The sequence below is a fragment of the Stenella coeruleoalba genome (genome assembly GCF_951394435.1).
Source record: "Stenella coeruleoalba genome assembly, chromosome: 15".
NCBI classification, from domain to species: Eukaryota; Metazoa; Chordata; class Mammalia; order Artiodactyla; family Delphinidae; genus Stenella; species Stenella coeruleoalba.
In genome coordinates this window covers 50,233,427-50,258,967 of record NC_137161.1, presented here as the reverse complement: position 1 = coordinate 50,258,967, position 25,541 = coordinate 50,233,427, and the positions used below count along the sequence as shown (strand labels likewise).

General features: G+C 58.3%; 1 protein-coding gene across 2 annotated transcripts; it reads left to right on the top strand.

Moving 5' to 3' along the window:
• Nucleotides 1-258: 258 nt before the first annotated feature.
• On the top strand, nt 259-25,114 carry CLCN7 (chloride voltage-gated channel 7). 2 transcript variants are annotated; one of them, XM_079946420.1, is made up of 25 exons: nt 553-722; nt 8,255-8,326; nt 11,492-11,563; nt 11,658-11,723; nt 12,114-12,246; nt 12,479-12,588; nt 13,238-13,318; nt 14,190-14,252; nt 14,367-14,450; nt 14,958-15,051; nt 15,317-15,381; nt 15,775-15,891; nt 16,577-16,631; nt 16,969-17,029; nt 17,624-17,762; nt 18,568-18,661; nt 19,796-19,965; nt 21,454-21,505; nt 21,743-21,870; nt 22,057-22,142; nt 22,387-22,516; nt 23,085-23,144; nt 23,246-23,422; nt 23,684-23,764; nt 23,914-25,114. In XM_079946420.1, exons 1-25 carry the CDS (start codon nt 570-572, stop codon nt 23,998-24,000), a joined length of 2,430 nt encoding a protein of 809 aa, XP_079802546.1. In that variant the 5' UTR covers nt 553-569; the 3' UTR covers nt 24,001-25,114. The 2 variants fall into 2 exon arrangements, with proteins under 2 accessions (XP_079802545.1, XP_079802546.1); XM_079946419.1 differs by lacking the exon at nt 8,255-8,326 and having other exon boundaries at nt 259-722.
• The last annotated feature ends 427 nt before the right edge of the window (nt 25,115-25,541 follow it).

The following is a 25,541-nucleotide window of genomic DNA, read 5'->3' as shown; positions in this document are numbered from 1 at the left end:
ACTGAGAAAAAGGACTTTTCTGATATGACCCCCAGACAAAGATCACCCTTGGGGGACTGGGCGCAGCTATAACACCGCTATGTAATGTACAGTGCAGATCCAATCTTTGCCAATTGTCCCCAAAATGCCAGGCCCACGAGCAGCCTTCAGTTGCCCATCTCTTTATCTTCCATCCAAGGCAGTCACTCAGTCTTTCTTGGTCTTTCGTGACGCTGACACTAGGGGACGAGCTGGCTAGCTGTTTAGCAGGTGTCCCTCAATTTGGGTTCATCTGCATTTTCCCCCTGGGATGGGATCAGTGGAGCGTTTTCCGCAGGAAGGCCACAGGGCTGTGTTGTGTCCTCAGCACAACCGTTTGCTACGTGGTGATCGGGCCTGACAGGCGAGTCCACCAGGCGACGGGACTACAACTCCCAGAAGGCCGCGCGCGCGCGCGTCCCGCAGCCGCCGCCGGGGCACGCGGGTGCCGTCTGGGCCACGTGACGGCCGTCCGGGTCACGTGGCCGAGGCGCGGGTCACGAGAACAAACACGGCCAAGGCGCTGCCTGGCTGGTCCTCTGCGGCGGGACATGGCCAACGTCTCCAAAAAGGTGTCGTGGTCCGGACGCGACGTGGACGACGACGAGGCGGCGCCGCTGCTGCGGAGGGCGGCGCGGCCTGGGGCGCCGGCCGGGGAGGCCACGCCGCTGTTGAACGGGGCTGGGCCTGCGGCCGTCCGCGCGGTGAGCCCAGGGAGAGGCGGGCCGGGTCGGGTCCGCGCCGCGGTTGCCGGTGCCGGGAGCCGGGCCCGCGGGGACGCGGCGAGTCCGTGCTCGGGCAGTCCTAGTGGCAGAGGCGGGAACGCGCCTCGGGTACCCCTTGGTAAACGGCAGGGCGAGCTCGGAACCTGGGACCCGGGGTTCTGGAGTCCTGGGAGACGCTGGGAGGCGCTCGGCCCGGTGACTCTCGGGGTCGAGGAGCCGGCCCATTATCTTGGTGTTAAGGAGCGTGGGAGAGCCCAGTCGCACGCTGCTGTAGAGTCCCGGTAGCATGAAGCTAATTTATCTCCTCACAGTTTATTTCTTAGTGGATTTAAAGGGAAGGCAGATGGTCTTCTGCTTAGGTAACCTTTTCCTTTTCTTTTTTTTGGAACACTGTATACACGAGCAACTATTTTTACTGCTTTTGAACCCCAAGAGATTTTAAGAGGTTAGGTTGCAGAGTTTGCTTTTGCAGTGGGAATATCTGGGGGGCTGCATCTTTACAGGGAGCGGGACAGGCCTTCAGGGCGACCTTAGGAATGACAAATATGTGCGTTCAGTTTCCCTTAGCAGTTCATTGAAATTGAAGCACAGTGGTTGAAATGTGCTTTGCAGGTCAGCACAGAAGTTTGCGTCCTTAAGTGAATTTCCGTGTGTGTTAATTTTGAGCTAATGAACTTCTTTTGTTGATTGCTTGGCCTTACTCGGTTTTGTGATTGTTTTTTCGTTTTTCTCCTCCTATCCTAGATCTGTTCATTAAACACTTGTGTGGTGTTTAATGAGGAAGAATTCAAGTATCAGGCTGTTTGTCTAGAGCTTATCTAGGTTTCCCCAGCCCCCAGAAATGCATCAGACAATGAAGGTCAAAGTCTGTTCCTTGAGTGGGATTTTCTGTTGAAGTGCTTTCTGTGTCTGCATGAGAAGTGACGTGAAAGGGGAGAATTTGCAGTGGTGGGGATATGGATGCTTTGTTGTTTTCTTCTCACAACATTTGCTTCTTTTTTTACTCTTTAAAAGAAGGTAATCTGAAGTTTACAAACCAGAAGTATGAAACTGGCTTGGCTTTAAGGGTGACAGGTAGAGAGATTGGAAGCTTCGAGGTTGAATTGGGGTTTATTTCGGGACTGAATGTGCTCAAGAGTTTCCCACTTTTCTTTATGCATAGACACAGGAGTTGGCTTTTTTTTGAAATAACCTGTTGATTTCTTCCCTTAAAACTCATTCCCTTAAAAGAACCTTTGCGACCTTTTTTGTTTGTTCATTTGCATTTAATAACAAGTGACTAGCTGCTCTTAAGTGACTTAAAACATAATTTATTGTGTGCGTGTCGTGTCCTCGGCTGCATGCAGTTTGCCTGGGACTCAGAGGTACATGATACAGCTTCCTTCCTCCTGGCTCCAGGCTCCTGGAAAACCAGGCCCAGTGCTCTGTGAGGAAGGTGTGAGGGACCCCAAAAGCAGGAGAGGTCACACTAGGTCCTGTCTTGGAAGAGTGCATGATCCTCAGATGGGTGGACAGAGGGGAAAGATAAAGGGAGTGAGCATTTGGGAAGTAAGTCGGAGTGGGGAGTGGACGCTTGGGGGAAGGAACCGGGGTCGACCTGCAGGGGACAGCTGCGGGCTTCGAATTTAGCTTTATCTTGTGGCAGAATCCTTCAGAAGCTGGAGAGTCCAGCCTTGAAGGATCCTTAGACGGCCTTGCGTGGATGGGGTAGGGGGGCGCTGGAGGCATTGGTGCTAGGAACTCTGCTCTGGACCAGCAGAGGCAAGTGCTGCAGCCTCCTGTGCCTCAGGCTCCTCACCAGCAGGAAAGCTAATATGCTTCCAGCCCCGAGCACCACCTGTCACAAGGTGGTAAACGCTAGTTACTCTCAGAGGTATTAAAAACGGCAGCTTGGAAGTGATCATCTCTGAGTTGCTGTTCCTGGGGCGACTCCCGTGCAAATGACTGAACTCCTCGAGGCCGGCTTTCTTGCAGGAGGGTCGGCTCTGGACCAGAGGGCTGAGTTCGCTGTAGCAGACGGCGGCTTGTAAGCTGCTCTCAGACCAGGGTCGTTTGAACTAAAGTGACAGCCCAGGCCAACAACCGCTCTATGAGAATGTTCTGGTGAGCTGGACAGGAGAGCTTGTCTTGCCACCTCCTGGTCCTTCATGGTTTGTTGCAGGGCGTCCAGAGTTGGAGGCTGGTGTTCTTGCACCCGGCATGGGAACCTGCCAGGCACCATGAGGTGGCTGCTCTGGGCAGCCCCAGGCAGGGTGGGCTGGGGGCCGGCCTGAGCTCAGCCTCCATCTGGCTGGAACCAGGCCATTCAGGGTTGCTCTACCCTCTCTCCGGCCCTCGGCCTGTTGTGCCTGAGTGTGGGGTGAGGGTGGGTCATCCAGCAAGTTGCTGCCTGTCCACCCCTGGGGCAAGGAGAGGGTGAGGTCAGCCAGCAAGTCATGGTCATGTGGGCAGCAGGAAGCAGAGCATTTTGAAAACTTACAGAGGGAAATCTGAGCCAGAAACAGAGGCTGCGGGTGTGGGGGTGGGTATTTGCAGTGTTGTAAGTGCGGGTCCTTTCCAGGGACCTCAGCTTCGGGAAGCTCCGCCTGAGGCAGCCTGAGGGGTAGGACCCTCAGGTTAGTGTTTAGTATCAGTTTTGGGGCACTTACTCCTCTGGGAACTGGGGTGTTCTGCCCTGGTGACCTGGAGCCACGGGCTACGGTCGGAGTATGGGGGGCCAGGAGGGGGTCATGTGCAGGCAAGCTGCAGGGCAGGTCATCACCATCCCCACTGGCCCCTTGAGCTCTGCTCAATGTAAGGGAGCACCCCATCTTTCTCGTAGCTGGCTCCCAGCCCCAGGGCAGCCCCTCCAGGAAGTCCCTCTGCCTCAGCGCCCTGTACTATCCTCCTCCTCCTCCTCCTTCCCCCCCTCCTCTCCCCCTCCTCCCCCGCTTTGCAGAGTCCAGGCCTGCCCCCTCAGCTGACCCTCCCCTGAGGACTCCCTCAGGCCTTTAGTGGTACCTGCCCAGGTCTAGTGTGAGGGGCTCAGAGTCTGGGGGAGGGCAGGAGAGGATGTGGGTACCACCGGACAGTGCAGAGAGCTGAGGACCAGGGTGGGCCCAGCCTAGGCAGAGGGTCCTGGGAGGCCTTCCGGGCAGAGGCTGCAGCACTCAGAAAGTGAGGTGCAGTGGCGGGGCTGTTCCCATCCGGCCCCCTCTGCACATCATTCATCAGGTCTCAGCCTAATGCGCCTCCCCAACCCCGAATCGGTCAGGCCTCTCCCTCAGGCTCTGTTATCGCCCTCAAAGCCTTTCTCACGGTTTACACTGACTTTTGTTTATGGGAAGCTTGGTTTTTCTGACTGTAAGCCCCTGGCTACGGAGGCCCTGTGCCCTCAGTGCTTGGGGGCATTGGGCTGGGAGGGGCGGTTAAAATGCAAAGTGGCAGAGTGGGCGGCAGGCGGCCTTTAAATTGTCTGTGAACTTTGTTTTAATGATGGTAAAAGCACATAACACAATTTACCATCCTAACCATGTCTAAGTGTACAGTCTGGCAGCATGAGGTCCATCCACAGTGTCGTGCCGCCATCACCCCAGTACCTCCAGAACTTTCTCATCCTCTCACACTGAACCTCTGTCCCAGTAAACACTGACTCCCCACCCCTCCCCCAGCCCTTGGCAAAGGCCATTCTGCTTTCTGTCTCTGTGAATTTGACGTCTCATAGCAGTGGTATCATAGGGTATTTGTTTTTTTGTTGACTGGCTTCTTTCTGTTAGTACAACGTCCTCCAGATTCATCCATGCTGTAGCATGTGACAGGATTTCCCTGTTTTTAAGGCTGAATAATATTCCATTGTGTGGATGGACCACCTTAGGTTTATACATTCATCTGTCGATGGGCATTTGGGCTCCGTCCACCCCTTGGCTACTGTAAAAATGCTGCTGGGCACGTGGGTGTACAAATACCTCTTTGAGACCCTGCTTTCAGTTCATTTGGTAGATAGCAAGAGGTGGAATTGCTGGATCATAAGGTAATTTCTATTTTTAATTTTTTGAGGAACCGCCATACTGTTTTCCACAGCAGCTGCTCCATATAACACTCCCAGCAATTGTGCACAAGGGTTCCTGTTTCTGCACATCTTCACCAGTGCTTGTTATTCTGTTTTTTAACCCTGGCCATCCTCACAGCTGTGAGGTGGTATCTCATTGTGGTTTTGATCTTCATGTCCCAAGTCTTTGGCCTGTTTTTTTTAATCCGCTTGTTCGTTGTTGTTGGGTTGTAGGGGTTCTTTACGTATTCTGGATATTAACCCTTATCGGTTACATGATCTGTAATTTTCTCCCATTCTGTAGGGCTAGTTCCTTTTCACTCTGTTGTTTCCTTTGGTACACAGAAGTTCTTCACTTTTTCTTTAAATTTTTTTTGCGGTACGCGGGCTTCTCACTGTTTTGGCCTCTCCCGTTGCGGAGCACAGGCTCCGGACGTGCAGGCCCAGCGGCCATGGCTTACAGGCCCAGCTTCTCCACGGCATGTGGGATCCTCCCCGACCGGGGCACGAACCCGCGTCCCCTGCATCGGCAGGCGGACTCCCAACCACTGCGCCACCAGGGAAGCCCAGAAGTTCTTCACTTTGATGTAGTATCATTTGCGTTTAAATTTTAAAATAATTGTAGACTTACGGGAAGTTGAAAAGACAGTACAGAGAGGGCCTGTGTGCCTTCCTCCAGTTTCCCAAGATGGTTCTGTCTTACCTCACGGTAGTACTGTGCCGAACCCGGCATTGATGTTGGCACAATGTGTGTGAGTAGCACCCTGCCATTGTCACACGTGTGGATGTGTGTGAGCACGTCCATCAGTGCCGTTGTCCTGCCTCTTACAGTCACCCCCTCCCCCCCAAATCTGTCCTCCCTCCGGGTCTGACCTTACGAGCACATCCAGTCTCTGGAGCCACATGGTCTGAAATCTTTCAGTTCTTTCGAAAGCATGGAGATTTCATCCAGGCTGTTGTGTGTATCAATAGTTTGAGGAACTGCTAGTAATTAACTTGCATTTAAGAAATGAGAAAGGAACAGACAGAACAGATGAATCACTGAACTTCCAGTAAATGGCTTCTTTCATCACAAAAGATATTTCCTAAGAGATGCCCATAAAGTTCAGAAAAGAGGTGATGAAACCAGGAAGGTGCTGGAGGTGGGAGAGGGTGTGCCTGGGAGTTGTAATGGGAGCGCCATCTCCGCATGAGCGCATTTCCGGGTCCAGAATGGAGCTGTCTGGTGCAGGTGTGTGCTCACCTGGCGTCCTCCCGGCCGGGTGCTGAGGACCTGTTGTCACCTGAGCGAGTGAGTCCGTGCCATGTGGACCGTTCTGCCCCCCTCTCCCCCAGCCGTGTGCGCGGTTGCAGCCTCAGCCTCGGGGACTGTTTAGGTGGCAGAGGCGCTGCTCTGCGGGGGCTGACTTGGTGTGGTGGGAGTGATCATGGGGTGCAGTCCATCAGTGAAGAGTGAGGTACAAACGGCCAGACCACCTGGTCTGTGGCCTCCGTCTTGGGTTGGACGGCAGATGGGTCTTCTGTTTTCACAGTCCGACTTTCAGATCTGCCTGTCTTTGCACGCCGTCTTCTCCGTGGAGACGTCCCTGTTCCGTGTTGCTGTGGACGGGCTGGCGACTGGCACACCTTTCCTGATGACTCGTGTATGCATAGGGAGCAGAGGCTGCAGCTCCGGGCCCCCTCCTGGGTTGAGTTCACTCTGGAACTGCGATCCTTTCTGGGCCAGCGGGCCAGGCATTCCTGCCCGTGCTTGGAGCTGGAGGGCCCGCCCTGCCTTTCTCATCAGATTCAGCAGTTTGGGGGCATTGTCGATTGTTTTTAAGAAAGAAAATGGCTATATTTCTCTCCTCACCCACCTATTGTACCGACGTTTGCTGTATATACATAGAGAAAAGTGCAGTCACACGGTGGAGCAGGATGATGATCTAGTGAACACACCTGACAAGTTACCACCTGCCGTGGGGTGCGCAGTGCCCCCCGGAATGTCTCCACCCCTGACCTGGAACCCGTGTCTGAGACCTTTGCAGCTGTGGTCAAGTTACGATGTGGTCAGGCTGGTGTCCTCATGGGAGAGGAGAGACATGCGTGCATGTATACACGCACACACGAGGCCGGTGGCAACGGAGCAGAGATTGGAGTGATGTGGCCACAAGCCAGGGAATGAACACTAAGGATTGCCGGCATCCATCAGAGGCTGGAAGATCCTCCACACGACCCTGAGAGGGGGCCCTCCCTGTTGACACCTCAAGTTTGGACTTGTGGTGCAAGAGCTTGGAGAGAACACGTTTCTTGTTTTTCAGACGCCTAGGCTGTGTGATTGGGCACAGCAGCCCCAGGAGGCTCGACATCCCCCAGAGGAGTCACCAGTGTCCCCAAAGCCCCCTCATCCCCCCTACCCTCTGGTAACCACCAGTAGCCGTAGGGCTAGTGCTGCTGAATTAAACTTTCTGTGCTGGAGTCACTGTGTGCTCAGGGCTCTGGCATGGCGGGCTCTGTGGTCCTTGTTCCTGCACTGCTTCGTGGTTTCCGCCAGAGGAGAGGCAGGGCAGGGCGCCAGGCGGCGTTTCAGAGGAGCACCGGGTTGTGTTTTTTGTTTGTTTGTTTTTTTGTTTTTTTTTGTGGTACGCAGGCCTCTCACTGTTGTGGCCTCTCCCATTGCGGAGCACAGGCTCCGGACGCGCAGGCTCAGCGGCCATGGCTCACAGGCCCAGCCGCTTCGCGGCATGTGGGATCCTCCCAGACCGGGGCACGAACCCACGTCTCCTACATCGGCAGGCAGACTCTCAACCACTGCGCCACCAGGGAAGCCACGGGTTGTGTTTTTATGCCGTATGTTCCACACAGTGTTTGTGTCCTGCAGCATGACTTGTTTCTCTGAAATGCATCTGTGAGCAGCCTGTGTTTTGTTCCCTAGTCCTGGCCTCCACCATGCCTGGCAGTGGGCATGAGGGCAGTCATGTGCCAGGGTGTCCGTCCTCTGTGGTTGACCTGCCCCTGTGCCCAGGAGTGCAGCCCCGCTTCAGAAAGGTCCTGCCCCGGAAAGGGGCACATATCTGGGGGGCCTGCCTGGAGGCCTGTGATGGGTCCCCACCTGGTAGCCACTCAGTGTCATGATGGGGCTGAACAGAGAAAGATGGGGTTTGGAGGTGGGGGGATAGAAAGGCTCCTGGAGGAGGGGCCCTCAATCACCAGGGTTTTCCAGGCCGGGGAAGGAGGGTGGCCAGGAGGACACTGTAGAACAGGGGAGGGTGGGGCTTCCCATCTGGAGGTTGGGCTCCTCAGTGACAGGCTGTGGGTCATGGGGATGGGCCTGGGGTCCAGCACTGGCCCTGCTGGAGTCTCCCACACGGCAGGTGCGGCTCTGTGCTCCACAGGCAGGGCCAGGCAATGGGGTAGTGCACAGTGCAGGGCCAGGCAATGGGGTAGTGCACAGTGCAGCCCGGCCCCATAGCTAAGCGGCCTATGATTTCTCTTCTGCTTCTAGTCACCCCATTCAGCATTTTTCCGGATCGGACAGATGAGCAACGTGGAACTGGATGATGAGCTTCTGGACCCTGTGAGTGGTCGTCCTTTCCCATTTTTGGAGCTCCTGCTCATGCCAGGCCCCTTCCTGGGAAAGTCAGGCCTGCTCTTGTGGAGCCACAGCCTAGCAGAGGGCAGACGGAAAACCTGAACAAGAGGATGGCAGACACTGGCGGTTCTGTGCAGAGCATGGGGACAGAGTGACGTGCAGACAGTGGGGTCTGCAGAGTCTGGGCGACCAGGGAAGGCTGCTCTGCGGGGCCCTGTCCCCTGAGGCTGCCCGATGAGCAGAGGTTGGGGAGTACATGTCAGGCCAGGACCGTTGAGCTAGCTGCTGTGTGCGAGCTGGGGGGCAGGTGCCGTGGGCAGGTGTGGGGCCTGCAGGAGGGCGTCTCGGGGTGGTGGGCCCTTGGATGGGTGATGTCCACTTCTCCTGCCCCTGTGCTGGGGTCGAACTGTCCAGCAGCTGCCAGGGGAGCATTTCCCGAAACCCCCTCCCCCAGACTTGCACTTGACTTCCTCCTTGGAGGTGGCTCATGGTTCCGACTTGCATTTCCCTGAGGCTGCTGGTACCGTGTGTCCTTCATGTCTTCTGGAGGAACTCTGTTCAGACCGCGTGCATGTTTCTTAATCAGGTTGTGTTTTTATAATGAAGCTGTAAGAGATCTTCATATACTTTAAACACAAGTTGCTCATCAGTTACAGGATTTGCAAAAACTTCCGCTTGGTCCATAGGTGGTCTCACTTTCTGCCAGTGTCCTTGGAAGCACAAAAGCTTTTAATTTTGATGAAGTCCATTTGATCTGTTTTCTGTTGCTTGTGCTTTGGGTGTTATGTCTAAGAAACCATCACCTAAGCCAAGGTTACAAAGATTTGCTCGTCTTTTCTTATAAGAGTTCTGTAGTTTAGATCTTTGATCTGTTTTTTGCTAATTTTGTACATGGTATGAGATAAGGGTCCAAATTCATTCTTTTGCATATGGATGCTCAGTTTTCTCAGCACCATTTCTTGAGAAAACTACTCTTTCCCTGTTGAATTGTCTCAGCACCATTGTTGAAGGTCAGTTTCTGTGGGGTTTTTTTTCACTTTTTAAAAATTTATTTATTTATTTTTGGCTGCATTGGGTCTGCATTACGGATTTGTTTCTGGGCTCTCTGTCTGTCCTTGCGCCCGGGCCACACTCTGCTAATGACTAGCTTTGTAGTAAGTTTCAAAAGTAGGAACTTTGAATCATCCCACATCGTTTTTCTTTCTCAAGGAGGTGTTCGCCTTTCGAGATCCCTTGCGTATCTCCGTGTGGGGTTTAGGCTCAGTTTGTCAGTTTCTTCAGAAATGCCAGCTGGAACTTAGAGGTGGCATTGACTCTTAACATCAAATGTCCCGAGCCACAGTATAGCTTTCCATTTATTAACATCTTCAGTTTTTTTCAACAATATTTTGCAACTCTTGGTGTACAAGTCTTACACTTCTTTTGTTAAACGTGTTTTAGGAATAAGTTTATTTTCTGTATCTTTTTATGCTATTGTAAATAGAGTTGTTTTCTCAATTTCATTTTGGATCGTTCATTGCAAGTACGTAGAAATGCATTTGATTTTGTATACTGATCTTATATTCTTCAATCTTACTAAATGTGTTATTAATACTAATTGTTTTTAGTGTACTTTTGGGGGTTTTCTACACATAAGACCATGTCATCTGCAAAGAAGAGTTTCACTTCCTTTCTAATCTGGATGCTTTTCACTTTTCTCTCTTGCCTAATTGGACAAGGACAGTGCTGAGTAGAAATGCCAGAGCAGGCATCCTCGTCTTGTTCCTGATCTCAGAGGAAGAGCTTCAGTCTTTCACCACTGAGCATGAAGTTACCTGTGGGTTTGTTTTTTTTTTGCAGTACGCAGGCCTCTCACTGTTGTGGCCTCTCCTGTTGCGGAGCACAGGCTCCGGACGCGCAGGCTCAGTGGCCATGGCTCACGGGTCCAGCCGCTCCGCGGCATGTGGGATCTTCCCGGACTGGGGCATGAACCCACGTCCCCTGCATCGGCAGGCAGACTCTCAACCACTGCGCCACCAGGGAAGCCCACCTGTGGGTTTTTTATAGGTGTCTTGATCAGGTTGAGGAAGTTCCCTTTATTCCTGGTTTATTGAGTGTTTTTATCACGAAGGGTTGAGTTTTGTCAGATGCTTTTTGTGACTACTGAGGTGTTCATTTCATGTGGACTTGGTCCTTTATTCTATTGGAACAGTATCAAACTGTTTTTACTTTCATACCAACTCACCCTCTGATTGTCCAGACACCACCTGAGTGTCCTGCAGGTCAGTTTGTTCAGACCCTAACTTCCCGGCATCCGTGCAGACCCACAGGCTGAGGGCTCAGTCCCACGAGACCCCCCGACCTCAGATGCCAGTGACAAGTCCAGGCTGTCACCTGTGCTTCTGACTGACCAGCTGTAAATCGGGGTTCCCACGCCTCCTCCTCGGGTTCCATAACTTGCCAGAATGGCTTGCAGAACTCAGGGAACACTTTGCTTATGTTACTGGTTTATCATAAAGGACATGACTTGAGAACAACCAGGTGGGAGAGATGCCCCGGGAAGGTGTGGGAAGGGGTGCAGAGCCCCCACGTTCTCCCTAGGAGCCACCTTCCCAGCACCTCCACATTCACCAGCTGCAATCTCCCTGAACCCCTCCATTTGGGGTTTGTGTGGAGGCTGCATTACACAGGCAGGACTGATTAAATCCTTGGCCGTTAGAGATGAGCTGCTTGTGTCTCCAGCCCGCTAATCCTGTGATGGTCTTCCAGCCCCAGCCCAGACACACTCGTCACCCAGAGATGCCAAGCGGGTGGGTCAGAGGCTGGTGCCAGAACCTGGACGTGGACCACAGACATCTTACACTAATTGCTTTTTTGGGGTCAACCCACCACACTAATTGCTTTTTGGGGGTCAACCCACCACACTAATTGCTTTTTGGGGGTCAACTCACCTTGTGTTCCTGGGATAAACCCGCCTGGCTGTGGTGTTGTGGGACCTTGCCTGCTGGTGTCCTGTGGAGAGTCTGTGTCTGCCAGTTCCTGCCTTGTGCTTGTCTAGCTTTGGGCTCAGGAGAGTCCCCGCCCTGCGGGACGAGTGAGCGTGGCCCTTTCCTCGTTCTGCTTCGTTCTTACATATGCTGGGTTGTCAAGCTCTGCCTCTTCCTCCCGCAGGACATGGACCCCCTTCACCCCTTCCCCAAGGAGATCCCGCACAACGAGAAGCTTCTGTCCCTCAAGTATGAGGTGGGCCCCCCTGCTCCCTGCCCTCTCCCGCGGTGGCCGACCTGAACCTGCGAGCTGGGGTCAGTTACTAGTGTTTCTACTGCCCGGTCCGCAGAGCTTGGACTATGACAACAGCGAGAACCAGCTGTTCCTGGAGGAGGAGCGGCGCATCAATCACACAGTGAGTCTGGCGGGCAGCTGGGCCTCATGGCCACGGTGTCCCCACCACCTCCCTCCCCTCTTGGCTCCAGCTGGTGTCCCGGAGTGAGCGCTGGCCGCTGCCCGGCACAGAGACCTGTGCGGGTGTCACATCATTACCACTGAGGAAGCTGTTCTTAGGGGTGGTGGCTGTGGCGGCTGGAGCGTCAGCATCCAGTTATGACCGGGTTGGGGAGTTCTGTCCCACCAGTGCTCCACGGCCTCTGAGATGTCGGTGGGGCTGCTCTTCCTGGGACTCAGGGTCCTGAGGGCAGCCCTGTGCATGGTGGCAGTCACTAGAGCAGGCCACGACGGGACGTCCCGCCTCTGCACCCTCCTGTGACAGCGCCCCCCTTCATGCCCGCTGCCGCAGGCCTTCCGGACCGTGGAGATAAAGCGCTGGGTCATCTGTGCCATGATCGGGATCCTCACGGGCCTCGTGGCCTGCTTCATCGACATCGTGGTGGAGAAGCTGGCCGGCCTAAAGTACCGGGTCGTCAAGGACAGTATCCTTTGTCTGTGATTGCCCAGAGCCAGCGGGTCCACAGGAGGAGCCCCCACCTGTGTTATGCCATTGGCCGGGGGACGTGACTGGGCAGGGGCTGCATGTCTGGGGGTCAGGCTTTGTGGTGACCCTGAGATGCCCAGTAAGTGCTCCAGGTCCCAGAGTCCAGAGTGCAGCCCACTGGGGAGTGGCGCCTGGGTGACACCACCCCGCGTGGTCCTTGACGAGCCCAGACATTGACAAGTTCACGGCGCGGGGCGGGCTGTCCTTCTCCCTCCTGCTGTGGGCCTCGCTCAATGTGGCCTTTGTGCTCCTGGGCTCTGTGATCGTCGCCTTCATAGAGGTAGGTGGGCCCCTCCACCGCTCCCCACCCCAACCCCCCGCAGCGTCTTCCCGGTGAGACTCACTGGCTAGACTGTAGTGGAATCCTTGCTAGGCATCAGGCGGTTCAGCCAAAACGAAGCCCACCTGGGCCTTCCAACCCTGGCCCTGGCGGCCGTGCCCATCCACCCGCACACTCCCTCGCCCACTTCACACAGCAGGGAGCAGAGGCAGCGCTCAGCCCAGGGGTCCGGGTGGAGGGACCCACCCGAGGGGTCAGACGCTCCTGGGGCACCCTTCCTTCCTGTGCCCCCTTGCTTTTCCCTCGGGGCGTTGGAAGGAAGAAGGGGCAGCGTCCAGGAGCTTCTGTCTGGGGTGCAGTGCAGTGTCCCCCAGAGGGTGCGACAGTGCTGGCCCCTCAGCGGGTGTGTGACGTGGGCCTCCCATCATCCTGGGCACCCCCGCCTGCCTTGGGGACACCAAGCCTTCCCATGCCCGAGGCGTTTCCTCCCCTCGGTGGTTGCTCTGTGTATCAGTGGGGAGAGGCGAGAAGCCGCTACCCTGGGCGACCTGGGCACTGCGTGGCGCGTCTTCCTGGGCCTGGTGGCGGTGGCGGCGGCAGTGGCGGCTCACTCGGCCTGCAGACTCAGTGCTGGCGCCCCTCCTTCCAGCCAGTCGCTGCTGGCAGCGGGATCCCCCAGATCAAGTGCTTCCTCAACGGGGTGAAGATCCCCCACGTGGTCCGGCTCAAGGTGAGACACGAGGCGGCCCCGCCGGGAGCTCAGGGCTTAGCCCAAGGGGCTTCCTTGCTGGGTGAGAAGTGTGTCATTTGTCCACCTCCGCCTCCAAAACTCGCCCAGACCCGTGCTGTTTGCTGCTGACGAGCCTGCGTGTGGGTGTGCTGGAAGGTTTTATGTGAACTTTCTTTGGAAAATGGTAAAACTGTCGTACATTCTGAATGACGCAAAAATACTTGAAGGTACATCTGTCACGATTGCAACCACGTAGACATTTTAAGTTCCATGCGGTGGTTAGTATTTCAGAATGAGAGTAGCTGTGTTGAGTGGTGAGTTTTTTCAGAATTTTCTTTAATCTCATTGAGCATGATCTTCTGGGTAACACACTGATTCCAAGGGGGTTGGGAGGTCAGGTTTCCTCCCGTGATCATTTCAGGGTGTGCAGCTGGTGTGCCTTGGTCTAGGGTTTGCTGGCAGCATCTCTCCTGCTCTGTCTGGGGAGGAGGTACTCCGGGGAGCGGACAGGAGGGGTGGGGGTGCCTGTGCTCCGTGCCCTGCAGCAGGAGGGCAGGGCCCGAGGTAGGTGCGGGTGCAGGAGCCTGGAGCCCGGAGCCCGAGGACGGAGTGATAGCTGCTGTTTGCGTGTCTTCTGTGTGTACATGACCACCTGGGACAGAAGGGCTGAAGAGATGGGCGTCAGGAGAGCATCAGCTGCCAGCTCCCCCTCCCCCAGGACGCCCGCCGTGGGTGCCGGCCCCCTCTTTGGTGCTCATGCCTGCCGAGGGCTCACATGATTAGGTCCCTTCCCGTGTGCAGTTTGTCGCTCAGGTTCTTGGACCACGTGTGGCCTTTAATCAGACTTGGTGCAATTTCCTTTGTGTTCCAGACGCTGGTGATCAAAGTGTCTGGCGTGATCCTGTCCGTGGTTGGGGGACTGGCTGTGGGGAAGGTAACAGAGTGCAGCTACCCCTGCCTGAGTCCCTCTGCACCCGTGGGGCCTGGGGCCGGTGTGTCCCCGCCCCAGAGCCGCGCCCATCTGAACGCAGCCGTTTGTGCCTTCCAGGAGGGACCAATGATCCATTCGGGCTCCGTGATTGCTGCTGGGGTCTCCCAGGGGAGGTCCACGTCACTGAAGCGGGATTTCAAGGTGGGTCTTCCCTGCGCCCACGTCCATACCCCCAGGGCTGGGCCCCTGCCTCCCCTGCAGCCTCCTTCCCTTCGCCTCTGAGGGTCCCTAGCATCCTGTCCATGGGGGCATCCTGTTGCCTTGGTGCTCTGGATGAGTGTGCATTTCTGCAAGGAAATGACCTGTAGCTATAAGCTCACAGGAATGCGTGGCCTAGAGAGGTCGGGAAGGTCATGTGTGTGGGCTGCTGGTGCTCAGTTCTGGTCTTTATTGCACAAACCTCAGTGTTTAAATATTGCTGTGAATGGGTTATTTTCTCTGGATGTTGGTGGGCAGGCAAGCTGCCCGAGACCCAACTCTTCAGTTCTGCGGGTTGTGAGCCCCATGGTTGATGAGTGGCTTGTCCAGAGGCCTCCCCACATTCCTCCCTCCCCTCCCTCCTCACTTTTGGGCCCACCTCCCCCCTTTCTGAGAGAAGTGCCCTTGGAGGCACTGGCTGAGACCCTGTCTCCGTCTGTCTTGGTTCAGATCTTTGAGTACTTCCGCAGAGACACAGAGAAACGGGACTTTGTCTCAGCAGGAGCTGCGGCTGGAGTGTCTGCTGCGTTTGGGGCCCCTGTAGGTGAGGAGGGCGGCCCTGCCTGGTCTGAGAGCTTGGTGACTGCCCGTGTAGGGGGAGCCAGGCTCTCCCTGCTGTGAGAGGGGTGGTTTTGGGGTTTATGGACTCAGTGCCTGGTGAGGGTGTGGGGTGGGCTTCTCAAGAGGCCCCGATGGCTGCCTCTGTCGTGGGCTTGGTGTCCTGGGGTCTGGGGGCATGGGTGGCAGTGGGTGAGGGGCTGTCTGTGGCTGGGCGGGCACTTCAGGGCTGGGCCACTGGCTGTTCCCAGGTGGGGTCCTGTTCAGCTTGGAGGAGGGTGCATCCTTCTGGAATCAGTTCCTGACGTGGAGAATTGTAAGTGCCTGGGACGGCCACCTTCCCGAGTTCGGGCAGCCCTGGCACTGGGCCTTCATGGCTGGGTGGACGCATGGCTCTTGGCCCACACTGTGGGGTCTGCACCTGAGCTTCCCGTCCAGCTGGTGGGTCCCTGAGCCGTAGGCCTGTTTCTCCTCCGTCCTCATCGGGACCCCAGGCCCCGCACACGTTCTTACCCTGGCCGAGCCAGTGGGGCTCCGAGCCACCTTCCCTCAGCCTTCGGAGGGTCTAGGCACCACCCAGGTGACAGGAGGGGAGACAGCCCTTTTGCTGCAGCCCCTCCCCACCCTCTGGCCCTGGGCTCAGCCGCTGTACACACTGCCGCAACTCATCACCACGGCTCTGACGGCACTCATCTTTTTCCGCCTGCAGTTCTTTGCTTCCATGATTTCCACCTTCACCCTGAATTTCGTCTTAAGCATTTACCATGGAAACGTGTGGGATCTGTCCAGCCCCGGTCTCATCAATTTTGGAAGATTTGACACTGAGGTAACCCACTGCATCGTCCCCTTTTTTCTCTGGTTCTTTCTATGAGCAGGGCCCAGGTTGTTTACTCAAGGTTCGGCCTGAGAGCCGGGCTTCTGGAAAGGTCTAGCTGTTAGCCGTGGGATAGGCCCCTTGTTTGTGAGCACCTGGAGCTGGAGGTGCTCCAGGAGGGTGCACGTGACCCGGCCACACAGGTTGTGGCGCCCGTCAGCCAGCGGGCACTCCAGGAGTGGCTCAGGTGCCTGCAGACTGTCAGGCAACATCACTAGACTGGTGGCCAGCGCTCCTGCAGCAGTTTCTGGAGGCCGAGAGGCGCAGGCAGCATTTCTGGGGCGGCCTGCGCTGCACACTGCCATTGCTGAGCCCAGGGAGCCTCTCAGGGGCTGGTCCTCACCTGTGGATGCGTCAGAGGTCCTGGGTGGCTAGGTCACCAGCATCCTCTCCCTTGCTCATGGCCCCTCACTTACCCTTTGGCAAAAGCTCAGGCGGCCCCCCGGAGCCGCCGTGTGAGAAGGCAGGCGGTCTGCCCAAGCACCCGGCCTTTCTCTCTGGGGGCCTCCTCGCCCTGCAGGAAAGCACCAGGGTTCCCGTGCACAGGTGTGTCCTGTGAAACGTCCGATCCCGAGTCTGAGCAGGAGCTGGTGGCAGTTTTCCTCACAGAAGGTCTCCTCTTCCTCCCTCTGCACAGACGATGGTGTACACAATCCATGAGATCCCCATCTTCATCGCCATGGGCGTGGTGGGTAAGGGCCGTCCCCGCGTGGGACAGCGCCGACCAGTGGGGACAGGGCCTGCGGGGCTCCAGGCCTGACCCGGCTTCGAGGGCCAGAGAAGCACGTGGTCTCCACCCCTGCTGGCTGTCCCAGGACCGCCCGGGGCAGTGGGGAGGGAGCCCGACCCTGGGAGGACCGGAGCTGCACTCTGGCTGATGACAGCCCCTTGGGAAGCAGACGGACCTGGGCAACACTCCTTACTCTGAAAGCCCGTGGGACGTGAGCCCTCCACCCAGCGGGCGTTTGCTGCCTGGGCAGCCTGCTTCTCCTCCCGAGTCCCGGACACGCAGCTCCTTCCTTGTCCCAGGTGGCATTCTCGGAGCTGTGTTCAACGCCTTGAATTACTGGTTGACGATGTTTCGAATCAGGTGAGAAACCTGTTCAGGGACTGAGTTGAGAGGTGTGGCCACACAGGGCATCTGAAAACTGACCGGTCATGGGCTCTTGCCCACGGGGCCATGGGGAAGCCACGTGCCAAGCACACTCCTCCACGGTGGTTTGTACCTGAGGAGACAGACCCACTCGGCAGGGGGACGGGTGGGGCCTGGAGGATGTCCCCTGGCAGGGAAGGCACAGCCCATGGATCTGGCGCGGCCCTGGGTTGATGCTCTTCTGGGCCTCTCATGTCAGCGCCAGCGCGGTTTGTACGGGGCCGTCCTGACTTGGGCACGTTTGGTCCAACACAGGTCCTCTGCTGTTAGGAGAGCCATCATGAGAGCTTTCTGGTTTTCTGAAGCCGTAGGGGTGGGTCTTGGCATTCTCCTTTCTTGTCTTTTTGCACTAACATAAAATGAGGTTGGGGAGCATCCGGGAGGCAGCCTGAGAGTGTTCAGGAGCCAGGGCGGGTTGGTCATCAGATGAGCTCAGCATCCTGGACGGCTCTCCCGAGTTGCAGGCTCAGGTTGCCCTGGCTGCCGCCCCAGCCGTCCCACAGCTCAGTCCACCCCGGCTCTTTGCTCCAGGTACATCCACCGGCCCTGCCTTCAGGTGATCGAGGCCATGCTGGTGGCCGCCGTCACGGCCACGGTTGCCTTCGTGCTGATTTATTCGTCCCGGGATTGCCAGCCCCTGCAGGGGAGCTCCGTGTCCTATCCACTCCAGGTAGGCAGCCGGGGCAGGGGCAGGGTGAGCCTTCCCAGACATGGGTGGGTGCCACGTCGGCCTGGGGTCTCACCCCGGTCCTCTCAGAGCAGCGGCCTGACAGGTTCTGCAAGGGGACTGTGGAGGTGGGGTTGTGGGCCTGCAGGCGGAAACTCGCGTGCACACGCTCACCGCGGCACAACTGCCCGCAGCCCCTGTGCCCGTCAGTGACGAGCAGGTGAACACGGCCTGGTCCGTCCACACAGTGGGTTTCCTCAGTTGTAGGAAGGGTTGGAGCTCTGACACGTGCTCCCACACAGATGAACCTGGCAAACACTGCTGAGTGAAAGAAGCCAGACAGCAAGGGCCACACATCGTGTGGTTTCTGTTTATGGGAAACATCCAGAACCGAAAGCGGTTGCTGGTTGCCGGTGGCTGTGGAGTGTGTACTCACAGGCTTGTCACAGATGTGGGTCTGGGGTGCATGGCTGGCTCTGGTGGGGTTGTGGGGTTGACCCACACAGCTTTGCACGGAGCCCCTGCCCTGGTCAAGGCCTGCAGGGACCCACAGTCTGCCCAGTGAACTGTGGGAGCGTGCTCCAAACGTGAGCCTTTGGATCCCCACGTACCCCAGGGACAGACTCGCCATGCAGCCCCTGCCTGGCCGGATGGCTTCTGAAGCCCTCACTGGGCCAGGGTCTGGCTCTTGGGTCCTGCCTCCCCTCCAAGACAGCAGCCTGACCCGCCTGTTGTGTGCTTGGTGCCTGATGCTGTCCAGGCCAGGACACTGTGTCCCACTGGCTTGTTCTCTTTCCTGACTTTGCAGCTGTTCTGTGCCGATGGCGAGTATAATTCGATGGCTGCAGCCTTCTTCAACACCCCAGAGAAGAGCGTGGTCAGCCTTTTCCACGACCCCCCAGGTGTGTGCCCATGCTTTGCACTCTGTGCTGTCAGACGCAGGTCCCCATGTGGGCCTGTTCCCTCTGGCCTGGTCTGCAGCCAGCCCACAGACACTGGGCCCAGGCCTGGCTGATGGCTTCTGGCCAAGCCCCCACTGCCTCCCTGCAGGGCTGAGTGCACTGGAGCGTGGGGGCTGGCAGCCTGGGGTTGGCTGGTGGCCAGTGCTTGGGAGGGGCCCAGCCAAGCTCCCCACGTGTCTCCTTCCCTCCCTGGAGGCCGTCCTGTCATTCATTAAGACAGTCTCACCTCCCAGGATGAGTTTTTCTTCTGGGCGCTGCTCGCAGAGGTCACTCTCAGTCAGAAAACAGCCTGGTGACTCGTATACCAGCGAGGTGCCTTGCCCAGCTTCATGTTCTTAATAACAAACAGGCTCAGACTGGGCACAGACCTGCTTCCACTTCCCCTGTTGTCGGTTCCGCGGGGTGGGGGCGGGGAGGAGGGGCACACCCCCGAGATCCAGAGTGGCTGCTGTGACGTGCTTGCCCGTCTGTCTGTGGCTCTAGTTGTTTCCTGACATACTAGTTCTGGGAACTCCCTGGTTCTCACATTTGTGCGCGCGCATGCGTGCGTGTGTGTGTGCGCGCGCGCGCGCTGTGGGAGTTCACGCGATTTAGCAGAAAGGCTTTTAAACGGGGGGGAGGCCGAGCCCCCAAAGATGCTGAGCGGGCCATACAGGCCCCCTGGGGGTGCTGGCTCCGGGGTTTGTGTGACGTCTTCCCACTTCTGGAGTCATCTGGTGCAGGGTGGTGGCCGTGGCGGCCATGGCCTCCCTCCTGCACCCTCCCCTGACCCCTGGTGGTCTCAGTGCCACCCTTTTCCATGCAGACCTCAGCAGCCACCTTCCCTTGGCCCAGGTCACCATCCTGCTGGCAGCTCTGGGCCCCGGTGGCCCCAGCTCCCCTCTGCCCTGCCCGCTGGGCTGCCGTGCTCACACTCTGAGTGCTGGGCCCCCAAGACCCGGCACCCTGGCCTCTGAGAAGGGGGTGACTCTGGGGGTCTGGGTGTGACCAGGAGGCTCTGACGGGCTGCTGGGCAGGCAGCTCCGCCTGGGGTTGAATCCGTGTGGCAAGCCCTGGCCAGCGCCCTGTCTGCAGGCTCCTACAACCCCATGACGCTCGGCCTCTTCACCCTGGTCTACTTCTTCTTGGCCTGCTGGACCTACGGGCTCACGGTGTCGGCCGGTGTCTTCATCCCATCCCTGCTCATCGGAGCTGCCTGGGGCCGGCTCTTTGGCATCTCCCTGTCCTACCTCACCGGGGCCGCAGTGAGTGGGGGTCTTAGGGGCCGGCTGGGCTGGGAGGAAGGGACGGTGTTCCCGGTGCCCACTAGGGCCACCGTGGGCCAGAGCAGGGGTCGTGCGTGCGTGTGGCCTTCAGGGAGGGCATGGGTGTTGGGAGAGAGCGTGGTGTAGAAGGATGGGGGCAGGTGCAGGAGTTGGGGCCTGGGAGTGCGGTGTCCAGGCCTTGGCCCTGGAGCTGCCTTCTGGCTTCTTCCTCCCACCTGCCTCCGTAGGCTCCTTGGTCTTTATTCTGTGAGTCTTCTATTTGCATCTTAGTTGTTCAAGTAAGACTTTAAAAAACTGTAAGAGGGGCTTCCCTGGTGGTGCAGTGGTTGAGAGTCCGCCTGCCAATGCAGGGGACACGGGTTTGTGCCCCGGTTCGGGAGGATCCCACATGCCGCGGAGCGGCTGGGTCCATGAGCCATGGCCGCTGAGCCTGTGCGTCCGGAGCCTGTGCTCCGCAACGGGAGAGGCCACAACAGTGAGAGGCCCGTGTACCGCAAAAAAAAAAACAAAAACTGTAAGAGACGCACAGCAAGCCTCCCCTCACTGGGTCCAGGTCATGTATCCCAGGTTTCCTTCCAGACACGGTTTTTAGTTTAATTTTGTTTTTTTTTAATTGGTACGTAACTCACGTACCATAAACCAGTGGTCCCCAACCTTTTTTGGCACCAGGGACCGGTTTTGTGGAAGACATCTGTGGACGGGGGTGGGGGGATGGTTCAGGCAGTAATGCGAGCAGTGGGGAGCAGCAGATGAAGCTTCACTCGCTTGCCCACTGCCCACCTCCTGCTGTGCGGTCCAGTCCATGGCCCGGAGGTTGGGGACCCCTGCCATAAACTCTCTCCTTCTGTAAGTGAACGGTTGGGTGGCTCTTTAGCCTGTTCACAGAGCTGTGTAACCGTGATCACTGCTTAGTTCCAGGATGTTCTCATCACTCCAAAAAGAAACCTGTCCCCATTAAGCAGTCACATCTGTGTCCCCCTTCCCCAGCCCCTGGTGGCCACTAATCAGCTTTCTGCCTCCATGGATGCGCCTCTTCTGATTGTTGTAGATTCACGAAATCACGCTTCATGGCCTTCTGTGTCTGGCCTCATCATTGAGCACCATGTTTTCAGGGCTCATCCATGTTGTAGCACGAGTCCGATTTTCACTCCTTTTTAGGCTCCCTGGTGTGGCGCAGGCATTTGTCCACGGACTCCGGTCACTGCACACACGCGGGGTGCCCCCGCCCCCCCGCCCCGGCCATAGTGCATACCCTCCTGTCTTAGGCTGCCGAGTTCTGCAGGTGGCAGAGTTCATTCAGTGCATCCCTGAGCGGGCACAGCTAGGGTATTTACAAACTCAGGTGATGCTGCCACAGACCATTTTTTGTGTAAACTGTAGGATTTCCTCCTGGGCCCAGTGCTGTCAGTGCATCTTGGTGGGTTTGGCTGCCACTTTCCCCCAGCATCCCCTCTGTCTTCCCTGCAGGTCTGGGCAGACCCTGGCAAGTACGCCCTGATGGGAGCAGCTGCCCAGCTGGGTGAGTGCTGGCTGCAACATGGGCGTCCGGAGGTCAGGAGGGCCACTCCCCCAGCGTGTGGCTGGGCAGGGTCACTGTCCCCATCTGGTGCTATCTGGGGGGGCCGGTACACAGGGTTGCACGGACAGAGCGGGAGCTGCACAGGGAACACGGCACGGGAACATGGGAGGGGCCGGCGGCGCAGCCTGCAGAGGCTCGTGCCCCCAACCCTCCCTTCCCCTCCCCACCTCCTGGCAGGTGGGATTGTGAGGATGACGCTGAGCCTGACAGTCATCATGATGGAGGCCACCAGCAATGTGACCTACGGCTTCCCCATCATGCTGGTGCTGATGACCGCCAAGATTGTCGGGGATGTCTTCATCGAGGTGCGGCCTGTGGGAGAGGCCGCCTGCCTTGCTCGCCCTCGCTCTGCAGCCCCTCCCTGTGCCCCTGGCCTCGGAGCCTGAGGCTGGGAGAAAGACTGGCGGTCTTCGGCCGCCGCAAGGGAGGGGGCCCTGTGGAGGCTGCCCCGCAAGCAGCCTCTTGCATGGCCGTACCCGTCCTCTCCCCAGGGCCTGTACGACATGCACATCCAGCTGCAGAGTGTGCCCTTCCTGCACTGGGAAGCCCCAGTCACCTCACACTCGCTCACCGCCAGGTACCCCTCCCCGGGGCAGGCCCGCAGGCTGGGGGGCGGGTGCTGGACGCCCTGGGAGGCTTGGTGGGGGCAGCCTGGAGCAGGACGTGGGTGCAGGGCTGGTTCCCCCAGGGCAGCACCTGGGGGTCTGCGCTCCTGGCCCACCTTGTCTCCAGGTTTCCTGAGTCCGGCCACTTCCTGCATGTTGAGCTGTTCGGGAAGCTTCCTCTGCCCCGTGGTGGATCACAGCGTCTCTCTTCTACAGGGAGGTGATGAGCACACCAGTCACCTGTCTGCGGAGGAGGGAGAAGGTGGGCATTATTGTGGATGTGCTGAGCAGCACGGCGTCCAATCATAATGGCTTCCCTGTGGTGGAGGATGCCGACGGCACGCAGGTACCACCCAGCTGCAGGAAGCGGGCTCATCATCTGTGCTGGCGAGTGGGGCGTGTTGGGGGCCATGGTTCCCGTGAATGTGGACGCCCTACTCTGGGGTTTCTGGAAGAATTCCGCTGGTCACACGGCTGTGAAGACAGGTCCATGTGAGCGCTGTTCCCGCAGCTTGGGTAGTTACTGATGCGCCTATGTGTCCTGTGGTCACACCCCAAGCTGCACCCCCAGCTGAGGAGTCACAGCTGTGCCTGTCAGGAGGTCCCGATGGAAGGTGCAGCGACGTCTGGGCCACGGTCCGCTTTTCGCCCCCACAAATGCTATGGTCTCTCAGCACCTCGTGATTGGGGTCCTGCCTCCCCTCCTGGGCGTTTGGGGATCCATGAGCCTGTGCAGGTGAAATGCCTGTAGCAGGGCCAGTGCCCATAGGCAGCCAGCATCGCTGGGGACCCTGGCTGGAGCCCCCAGGCGTCCCGGTGCTGTTGCCTGGCCCCTCTGGACCAGCCAGCAGGGCAGGCCCTAGGTCCCAAGTCCCAGGTCCTCCGCAGACAAGGGTGTTTTGTTTCTTGTGCAGCCAGCCCGGCTCCAGGGCTTAATCCTGCGCTCCCAGCTCATCGTCCTGCTCAAGCACAAGGTAGGCTGTCAGGGGTGGCAGGAGAAGGGGGTGGCAGGAGATGCCGGGCAGGGCCCTGGGCTCTGAGGCGCTGCCACCCACTGCCTGCCCCCCGCCCACAGGTGTTCATAGAACGCTCTTATATGGGCCTGCTACGGCGCCGGCTGCGGCTGAAGGACTTCCGTGATGCCTACCCGCGCTTCCCCCCCATCCAGTCCATCCATGTGTCCCAGGACGAGCGAGAGTGCACCATGGACCTCTCCGAGTTCATGAACCCCTCCCCCTACACGGTGCCCCAGGTGCCGCAGGGGCGGTGGGGAGCAGGGGCCTGACCCCCACTTCCAGAGCCTCATGCAGCCACCACCCCTGGTGGCATTCTGGCTTCACTGGCCATTGCAGACGGGTGGGGGGCGAGCTTTGTAGGAGGGTGGAGGTGGCTACAGAGCAGGATGTGCTAGCTGAGGCGGGGGTGTGGCAGGGGGGCGGCAGGTCCTGGCCCGCTCCTGTCCCGGGGTGGGGCAGGGGCCGGCGGGCGAGCTGAGGCTGCGTCTGCATTGCAGGAGGCATCTCTCCCGCGGGTGTTCAAGCTGTTTCGGGCCCTGGGCCTCAGGCACCTCGTGGTGGTGGACAACTGCAATCAGGTGATGGGGGGAGCCCACTGCCTGCAGCCTACCAACCTGCCTGCCCACCCGCAGGGCTCCCCCAGACTGTGCTGTCCTCTGCACACGGGAGAGCGGCATCCACAGAGGCAGAGGCCGCTAGATCCCATGACCTGGCTTTGCTCCCACAGGTGGTCGGGCTGGTGACCAGGAAGGACCTCGCCAGGTACCGGCTTGGGAAGGGGGGCCTAGAGGAGCTCTCTCTGGCCCAGACGTGAGGCCCTGGCACCTCCCCCGGGGTGCCTGCCTCGCTCCCCAGGCAGCGGCGGATCCAGCGTCCTCCAGACCTCGGGGACAGCCCAGCCAGCGTGTGACACATGTGGTCTCTTCGTGTTCTCAGTGCCCCCCTCCCCCCCGACCTCATTCCTTCACCCTCCAAGATTTCACACGCCAGCCTCCTGTTTCCTGACTTCGAGGAGTCAGTTTGTAGAACTGCTGCTCTTTTTTCTGAGAGACCGCAAGTGTGCGTATGTATCTGCATGTGTGTGCACGTGTGACAGCTGGCAGGCTGGGCCCTGTGGGTCCGAGTACTGCAGCCCCCAGGACGGGCCCATTGCCTGGAAGCAGTGCACCCTAAGCACCGCCAGCTGGAGGCCTGGGCGACTCGCTGCAGCAGAGGCCTCTGGTCCTGTCCCTCTCAGCCCTCAGCTCAGTTTGCAGCCGTGAGATTTGGGGTCTGGGCAGAAACACAAGCTGAACTCATGAAGGCGAGGGCTCGGGGGAGCAGGACCACCTGGAGAGCAGACCCTGGAGCCGCACTCCCAGACACCCGTGCACCCCAAGCCACACCCACTTGGTGCAGTGGGCTCTGAGCCGGGGTCTGGGCCAAAGGGGAGAGCTGAGACATTCCTGTGGGCCCGGACCCCCAAGTCCAGCCATGCCTCTATCACAGCGCCCATGTGGACGGCACAGGGAAGGCGGGTCTTCTCAGCACACGGGGGCCCCATGGGCCCCTGAGGACCCCCAGCCCCGAGTGATGTTCTGGGGCAGCTTTGCTTCCAGTGTGTTGGGGGCAGGTTGTTTCTGGGAAGAGCTGGCGAGCCCAGAGCAGGGATGCACCCCTCCCAGGCTGGGCAGTGCCAGATTTGGGATCCTGTGTCCCCAGTGCCCCACGGGACTTTTTTTCTAAAGTGACTCACGTCCCCAGCCCACTTCTGTGATGAGGTCCGTGGATTCCTTTGTGGTAGGTTGGCGGGCACTCCACCTGGCTTTTAGCCTCTTTCAAGGGGATGGGGCCGCAAAAGACCTCTTCCATCCTGGCAGGGGAGCCCTCCATGGGGGGCACAGGGGTCCAAGTGTGGGGATCTGAATGGGAGAAATAAAGGAATTGTACCCAGACAACTGGTGCCGGCTTCTCGTTCCCATCCAGCGTGGGCCACGGTCCAGTTTCCCAGTATTCACAGGCCCACTGGTGGGGGGGGGGGGCAACCCAGGATGCAGCCCTCCTTCATGTGTGGTGCAGATAGGCAGTGCCCCAGCGGGGACACCGCCGAGAGAGAGATGCAGGCGAGAGGCTCAGAGACCCACAAGTGGGGAAGCACCTGGGGCCGCCCCACGCCCATGGAAGGGAGGCCCCTGGCCACTGCATCCTTGTCCCCATTGCTCCTGGGGCCGCTGCAGAGCCCTCGGGGAAGGCACTCTTTCCCTCTCCTTGCATCCTGGCCACTGTCCTTGTCTGCAAGCTCAGGTGCACCCAAAACACGGGCCGCCCCGTCAGCACGCAGACCCGCTGGGCTCCAAGGTGTGTGGTGTGGCTGCG